Source organism: Alosa pseudoharengus, unplaced genomic scaffold, assembly GCF_046254945.1.
Source record: "Alosa pseudoharengus isolate Yale_2024_CS ecotype anadromous, Long Island Sound unplaced genomic scaffold, YU_APseudo_1.1 YU_APseudo_1.1_scf_13, whole genome shotgun sequence".
In the NCBI taxonomy this organism is placed as follows: Eukaryota; Metazoa; Chordata; class Actinopteri; order Clupeiformes; family Clupeidae; genus Alosa; species Alosa pseudoharengus.
The window spans coordinates 26528582-26537055 of NW_027468598.1; the positions used below are offsets into that span (position 1 = coordinate 26528582).

Consider the following 8474-nt stretch of genomic DNA (forward strand, 5'->3'; position numbering starts at 1 on the left):
AACAAGTCATGTGATGAGGCAAAAAGTACAAATGTGATAAAAACAGAGTTCATGTTGTGACACTTTTGATACCTCAGAACTCAATCAAATGGGGATCAATAAAGTATCTACAGAGAGGGTTAAAGCGGAGCTAGTAATCAAGGATCTTTGGTATCTATCTATCCGTCTGTCTGTCTGTCTGTCTGTCTGTCTGTGACAGAACTACCTCGAGTTTCCGTCTAGTTTTGGGCTTGGCCACAGAAGCAGAGAGACAGTAGTGGTAAAGTGCAGAAATTGGATTTAATTTAGGGCTTGCAAAATGAGAGCAAGCAAATGAAAGATCCATGCACAGCTTGTGAAGAAAAATATAATAGTACGCACAAATTTCATAATTAATTCAGCTATTAACAAATCCTAAAGTTACGGCTAGTTCCACACGACTTCAAAAGACTGTTAAATAACTTTACTATAGACGTCACAAGACAACACTAGACTCCACTCTAGACTAACAGAGGGGTGAACATATATGCAGGTGGCCAGCACCATTCTAAATTGCAGGGGTAGACAAAACAAACAATTAACACACATTTCACGAGACAGACTATAAGACAAAGTAGTAATGTTCCTCCATGAACTAATAACATATTCAAATAAACATCACATAGTAAACACATTCAAAGAGGTACATATAGGGACGAACATACAGAGCAACTTGATCAGGATTATCAGTATTTACATAATAAACACTTTTTTAATCAAACTTTGTTTTAATTACACAATAAACTTTATTGAAAGGGAGTATTTACACCATATCCTTGTTGTCCAATTGTATTGTGCTGTTTCTGCCCTAAACACAGTAAACTCACTATTTATATTGCCATAAAGAGTTGATATCACTTTATAGAGTTTATACAAAAAAAATAATATAAAAACATGATGTCCATGAAGGTGAAAAATGGGTAACACTTTACTTGAAGGTTTCTACATAAGAGTGACATGACAATAATCCTAACACTAACCCTAACTTGTCAAAAACGAATGACGCTTATCGAACCGAATGACAGAAGCGTTATGTCATAAACAGAAGCGTTATGTCATAGACACATTCATGACAGTCTCATGTCACTCTTATGTAGATACGTACCTTCAAGTAAAGTGTAACCGAAAAATGTCACACTACTGTTTCCATTACAACTACACTACTACATTCAAAACAATTTAAGTGGCATACCAGTCGCCTCACCTCTCTGATTTGTACAATAACATCACAAATCTAATTGCAATTGTTAATGCTGATAACTGGCCACCCAAATGCAGACGTCCCCCAATGCTAATTAAGTTGGTTGGTAATTGGTCCCTTTGCAGTCATAGCCATGCTTCAGTAGTACACTCTGATCCGGTTCATTCCCCTGGAGTTTGCTCTAACGTGTTTGCCTCTAACCCGTTTGCCACAGCTCCATCCATGATGCAAAATAGTTCCTGATTGATGTAGCGACAGGAGCTCATGGGCAGGGCAGCAAAGGACTTGACCGTATTAGAGAAAGTACAGATAGCGATAGAATGCAAATACATCTGTTCTTGCAGTCATGGTTTGCTACTATATTTTTATTTTATCATGTTTTACAGTCTTGCCCCAATTCAGCTTGCATATGCTTTCTTGGAGAGATTCATACGGCCCTTATCTGGATGACAGGCAAAGTCTCCAGTCAAACAGTATCATAGGGACATTGAATGCAGTCCATTTACCATCACCATCCCATCCATGGACATCTAAGTCAATAATATAGCATTTGAATATTGTTTTTGTGTTGCTACTGTAATTAACACAGCTAATTACTGGTCAGTGAGGCCTGTGTGAGCGGGGAGTTTGGAAAGTTTGCTGTAATGGCTTTTCCACACATTTCCTACTGGAGAGAGTTCGACCCTTAATTGGCCCCATGGCATAACAAGTTTTTGTCTTAGTTTCATTTGTAAACAGGCTTGGTTAAATTAGCTGCTGTTGAAACATGAACAATTCACTAATGTATTTGTGAATTTCAAAGGAATTTATCTGCAAAAAATGACAAACTTTTATTATTGTAAGCTACATTAGCACGTATAATGCGTATTTCAACAGATTTTGCATTTAACAGCAAGTTTTAAGCTAATACATAATTGTCAACTCGGTCCCTGGAGGTTCAATGGCATCAATGGAACATAAAGGGAGAAAAACACAGAAAATAACTATAAGTGGTCCACAGAGATCAACTACCAACTCTTTATATACCGCATGCCTGGAAAGACTGAATCTTCCACACTGGCCTGTGGTCACTGGACAAATGACCACACTAGCAGAGAGGTCAAAGAAACAGAAAATCACAGACAGGTACTGTATAACAGCTTCAGTTCTGTAATGTCTGACTTTTAATATCAAAAAGGTGGTCCACACAGATGTACATAAACAATAGTGTATTGGTTTGCTTGCTGTAATATATGCTTTGTTTGCTGTGACTCATGACCATGTGTGATCATGTATTTCCTTTACTAGAGATAAGAAGTTTGCTGATGCACGTTATTGTGAAACCTTCAGGGAGAACCGTCAGGACAGTTCATGTGCCATGATGGTGGAAGCTGAAAGAGCCAATGTTTCACACACGGTGTTCGTTTTTGTTGGCTTCCCAGAGACCTACAAACATAGGCAGTGGTACACGGCACCCTTCCTTCTGAGTTACCTGCTCCTCTTAGCAGGTAACTCCCTCATGCTCTACGTCATCCGCACCACCGAGAGCCTCCACAGCCCCATGTACATCCTGGTCTCAGCACTGGCCGTTGTCGACATCGTGGTCCCAACGGCAATCATTCCCAAGATGCTGCTGGGCTTTTTGTTTGACCTGAGTGAGATCACGCTGGCTGGGTGTTTGACGCAGATGTTCATCACGCACTTCTTCTCGTCCGTAGAGTCCACCATTCTGCTGGCCATGGCGCTGGACCGCTACGTGGCCATTTGTCTCCCGCTGCGCTACGTGGAGATCGTCAACGGCACGCTGTTTGCCAAGCTGCTCGTCTTCACGCTCGTCCGCAGTGGGGCCGTCATGCTAACGCTGATCGGTCTGGTGCTGCCCTTGTCGTTTTGCGACTCGAACGTCATCAACCACTGTTACTGCGACCACATGGCCCTCGTTAGCCTAGCGTGTAGCAACACTGACAAGAACAAAGCCATGGGGCTGGCCGTCATTGTGTGTTTTGTCGGCGTCGACACATCACTCATCTTCTTCTCCTACGTCAACATCCTGTACGTTGTTCTGAGGGCAGCAGCAGGGGAGGACAGGTGGAAAGCTTTTCACACCTGCGGTACTCACCTGATGGTGATGATGAGCTTTTACCTGGTGGGCAGCGTGACGTTCCTGTCACACAACCTGCCCATCCCCATACCTGTGGACGTTAACACCTTTCTGGGGTTGCTCTATATCATCTTCCCTGCCAGTGTTAACCCTGTCATCTACGGGGTGAGGACTAAAGAAATTAGGCACGCGATATTGAGAATGTTCAAGGTCCAGCAGCTCAACAAAGTGTTTGTGTTACAAGTGTCATCTGTGAAAAAGTGACAATAGACTGTATGTTGCTATACAGAGATGACAGACTGAGATCAGACTGAGATCTTTTGAGTTTAATATGTTGAGATTGTTAAAACTATTTGAAATGTGTGTATATAACATGACGTCTCCTGAGTTTAATATTTTGAGATTGTTAAAACTATTTGAAATGTATGTCTATATACTGTATGTATAAAACATAATGTCTCCTCACTCTGTTCCATCATTGCACTTTGAGATCATCACAACTTCCATTGATATACTGTACAACCTGATTGTGGATATCTATGTCTAGATACTGACTGATCTAATGTTGTTCTTGCCTTTACATGATGTGCATCACTACAGTACATTCTGTTTGTATTCCGATCAGATCTAATGCGAAAGAAAAGGGAATATGTGAATAATACATTTTTCTGATCACAGAATGTGAATTATAATTATATTGCCTTTAGATCAATGATGCATGTGTGTGTTAAGCCTTACATTAACATGCATTTTACCAATCCAGGTTGAAGTTTCACGTTGTGCCTCCATTGTGAATCTCTTTTGATCCATGTTGCATGGACCAAAACCTGTTTATGTTGGTGTTTCACCTTTTTATTCCTAGAAAATTAATTACAAAGATGTCAGTAATTGAACCATATCAAAAATACTTCAAAGTTCAACTTTTTAAAATGATTTCAGTCAAAGGTTCTGACTAGAGAATACACTAGTAGATCAGGTCAGATGTGTTTCATTCCGTTTCAGCTGCAACATACTTAAATTGATGTCAAAACTGGAGGAAATAAATTACTTTTGAGAGGAAGAACCAGTTGACCCCCTTTCCGACAGCTGTATCCTTTGAAAGTTACATCTTTTGAGTAAATTATAAGAGAATATTTCTTTAATATCTTCATATTGGACATATCGACACATCACCAATATCTTCCCATTTACAACTAAGAGGGTTAGCTCACTCCACCTAAGGAGCCAAGTAGAAGTAACTAAAGGATCTCTCCTGGTCTATTGATACACCTCACAAGTCCATTCTTAGTAGGATTGTCTTTTGTAATTTGGACTTATGAAGCTGTGCTCATCTGTCCTGCATGAGGGGTTTCATGGTTGCAACATAAATGCTGAGAACAAGAGAAATAATCATATAGATACACTCACATGAAAAGATATGTGAGGGAGATAGGTTACTAATAATACATATTATATTAATATATATATATATATATATATATATATTATTATATTATATAAGCTGCTTCAGAGGGACTGTCCTTGTATCTAATGACTGTACTCCTTATTAATTAGTCTTTATTTTTAAATGATTTTACCTTGTGCGTTTTATGTTTTTATTATGATCTTTACCTTTTGAACTATTTTTTGACTATATTGCCCTTCTATGCTTTTATTTGTTATTACTGTTTGCTTTTGTTTATGTAAAGCACATTGAATGACCTCTGTGTATGAAATGCGCTATACAAATAAACTTCACTTGACTTGACTTGTACAGTTATTGCTTTTATGAGTTCACCATGGAAGTAAGATACTCTGCTAAATGGCAAATAATCTTTGGCCATTATGGGGCGGCGGACATGGAAGCCCAAGTAGTTGCTGTCACTCTTGTGTGTGCTTGTGTATTTCACTGGCTCCGTACTTGTACTCTGCACAATGACAATAATGTTGGATCTAATCTAATCTAATCATTAAACTTTAGCCAACTCAAACTCCACTCAACACACATGATATGACTGTGTTTTCTGTGTGTACTCTAACCACACCCATGTGATTGCTGTGTCCTGTCTGTGTGAGGAGATGCTCTAGTTAACAAGCTCACTGCTGCGCTGGTAATTCAAAGCTATTGTTTATCAGTATTTTGTCAACACCATACATTAGTGTGGACTGCAGAGAGGCTCCCCACTGAACACTGGCATCCAGTGGGATGACAACCTTTAACAGGTCAGTGGCCAATTAAATTACAGCCGGACAAAAAAAGACAAATAAGTACAAAGGAAAGATTTAATTGGTCACCAAGGAGTCTAGTGGTAGTCACGGCAACCTGAGGCAGTCAGTGTCAGCACTGCAAAGTGGGAAGCAATTAAAAATGAAATGATTCGTTGTACCCTCTCTGTCTGATCTCGTGCCGAGAGAATAACTTCCACTGTGCAGTCTGAATGATTAGTGCTGGGGCTAATGTGTGTTATGTCCAAGAGGAATTTTGCACTCAGAAAAAAAAAAATGTTAGACCACGAAAAAAAGTACAGGATAGACACATTTTTATTAATAAAGATACAGCTGAACATAATATCTTTTACACCCTCGCCTGAAACTTGTATAGATAATAATAATAATAATAAAAATAATAATAATAATAATAATAATGTCAGTGTAATGGTCAATAATATTCATTTGTCAATAAATACTCAATAGCCCCTCTCATAATGTCATAATCTATGATTTAAATTCATTTTAAATGGTTGGAATGACTCACAGTCAATATGACTTCAACACAGTGAGCAAAAGGGAGCAGGAGAATCTTCGACCAGAGCAGCATGTCCAAATAACCTGGTGATACGTCGGAATATCTAATCATGAAAACAGTAAGACCATTTTGTACTATGGTAGTAAAACTTTTACAAAAAAAATTAAAAAGCGAAATCGGAAAAGCATGAATCCCATTCACAAAAAACATACAAAGTATTGACGTCTCATGCAAGATAACAAGGCCACCTCTTTTCTTTGTAGGTATACTGTAATATATAGTTTCATTTCAGTGTTTCGTAAGGCTCTTTCCTCTCTCTACGACGCAGGGTTAGCCTGGAGGATGGGGGAAAAAACCACCACGCTGGAGACAGGATTTCTCTTGCTTTTTTAGAAAAGCTATATAGAGGTAAAACTACTTCTGTCTGATTACATATTTGGCCATTTTATGTCCATATGAATCAGGTGTTTCAGAAATGGATGGTGTTCATATGTATATTAAGCTTTTCTTTTACTCTTGTTTTTGTATTTTTAAATAAAGTGACACTGGATGGTAGTTTGGCAAAGGAGACATGACATTCTGATTGTACTTTATGTGTTTATGATGTGAATACAGGATTTATGCAATTTCTGCATATCAGTGCTACTACTGGAAAGGTTTTTCCACAAAGCAGGGTATAGAACAGTCTCAAAACAACATCTCTCTCTGGATTATCAAACAGTTACTACCAACATGTCTTGTCTTATGTAAGGCGAAATGAAATATATATGTATATTTATATATATCTATATGTTTACAAGTAAATAATTCTCAAAATGTTCCCCTTACCCCCCCCCCCTCCCCCCTACATTTGTACACAGGAGTTTTCCCTGATGGAAGGTGCATTCGGCAGCTCATACTGAATTTGGCAGTAGTCATGGTGATAACGATCCCAGTTACATACGGAAAGAGAAGTACATATATGATACATTAAATATATTATCAATACCGAGTTGTGTATTTGCTCATTCCTACTAATACAAAAAATGCAACAAAAAACAAACCAAAACAAACCTAACAAAACATAAAAAAAACATGTATTACAAAGTGATATTTATTTCAAGGCATGCTTCCACTCAAGCTAGATTTAGCCAAAGTTAGATTTAGCCACGGTGACAAATGCTCAACCTCAGTTTGAGTGAACTTTATAGGAAATCCTAAGTGCCTAGAAAGTGGCCCTAAAGTAGCCTATGCACAGAAATCTTTCTCTATCCCTCTCTCTCTCTCTCTCCCTCTCTCTCTGTCTTTCTTTCTCTCTATCTCCCTTACTCCTGCCAACACTGATGACTAGGTCACACAAGCACCTAACATGTAGAGGTTTAGTTTTCTAACACGTGTCCCGGCTGTATGGAAAGACGAATGTGAACAAGAAACACGGCGGCGGCACCACTGAGTGTGTGTGTGTGTTTGTTTGTTTTTCCTCTCCCTCTCTCCTTCTCTCTCTCCGTTTCATCGAAAAAGGGTCTTCCTCGCTCCAGGTTCATATAGCCGATGGGGCTGTCGATAAAGCCTGGGGAAAAGCAACACCACCGCCTCAGGAGAAGAGCCGCAACACGCCGCCACGCTCGGCGCTTATCTGTCGTTCAGCCGGGGCGAGTCTGTTCCCTCGTCTTCTTCCTCCTTGTCGTCTTTTACCCCGATGAGCCGCTGCCGCGCAAAGTCCTCGAAGATGATGTCATCGTCGCTGTGGAGAGAGCCAGAAAGAGAGAGGGTCACTAAGCCTCATCAAACCTTTAAAATCAGTCTGGACGGTAAACTCACATTTGCTGTGACTTAACCCCTAATCACTTGTCTTAAAGGTAGGGTAAGCTATTTATAACATTTAACACTTTGGGCCCTATCATGACATTCTAAAGCGCATTGTCACTCGTCAAAAGTTTATTCAAATTTAGTAGGATGTCCAGTTCACATTGGGAGGGGTTTCGTTAGGCTATCAAACGTGGAGCGCATGGCGCAACAAGGTGTTCCTAGGTCTTTTAATCAGTCATATGGGTGTGTTTGGGGCGTAACATCATTTAAATCAATGAGAATGACATCTGTCATTCCCTTTAACGGCGCAAAGCGCGATATGTCAAATAAATGCATTGGTATTTTGGCATTCAACGGCGCATTTGAAGGAGGCTGCTTGCGAGACCGTATGGAATAGTCATTCCTAAACCATGCTTTACTAAAACCTAGCATAGCCTTCACGCATTTGCACTTATTTGATCTCATTGGCAAAATGAAACTAACTTCACCAAGGTGTCAGTCAACGACAAGACAGTTATATGCAGTTACTTTCACTATTGACTGACAATGGGTTACCATCGAAAACATAGGCTGGAAAAAGCAACACTTACCCTAATATTGCTCAAATGACTGAATAAAACAACATTTATCCTGCAGAGGAGTTGCTTATATCTCGTGACAGT

The 8474-nt window shown here is 39.5% G+C and overlaps 2 protein-coding genes across 2 annotated transcripts in view; one reads left to right on the forward strand and one right to left on the reverse strand.

The window, feature by feature from the left end:
* Positions 1-2576: 2576 nt before the first annotated feature.
* LOC143121385 (olfactory receptor 52K2-like) lies at positions 2577-3563 on the forward strand. The gene has a single exon (XM_076281744.1). It carries the CDS (start codon positions 2577-2579, stop codon positions 3561-3563), a length of 987 nt encoding a protein of 328 aa, XP_076137859.1.
* A 3321-nt stretch (positions 3564-6884) lies between these two features.
* arrb1 (arrestin, beta 1) overlaps positions 6885-8474 on the reverse strand; it is a 34342-nt gene continuing 32752 nt past the window's right edge. Inside the window, exon 16 of the mRNA XM_076281601.1 lies at positions 6885-7747. Within this exon, the coding sequence (XP_076137716.1) occupies positions 7636-7747 (112 nt within the window). The 3' untranslated portion in view covers positions 6885-7635. The remainder of the gene's footprint in view (positions 7748-8474) is intronic.

Bases quoted from the DNA above. Each gene is read 5' to 3' on its own strand.
- LOC143121385 (XM_076281744.1), top strand. From the start codon at position 2,577: ATGATGGTGGAAGCTGAAAGAGCCAATGTTTCACACACGGTGTTCGTT.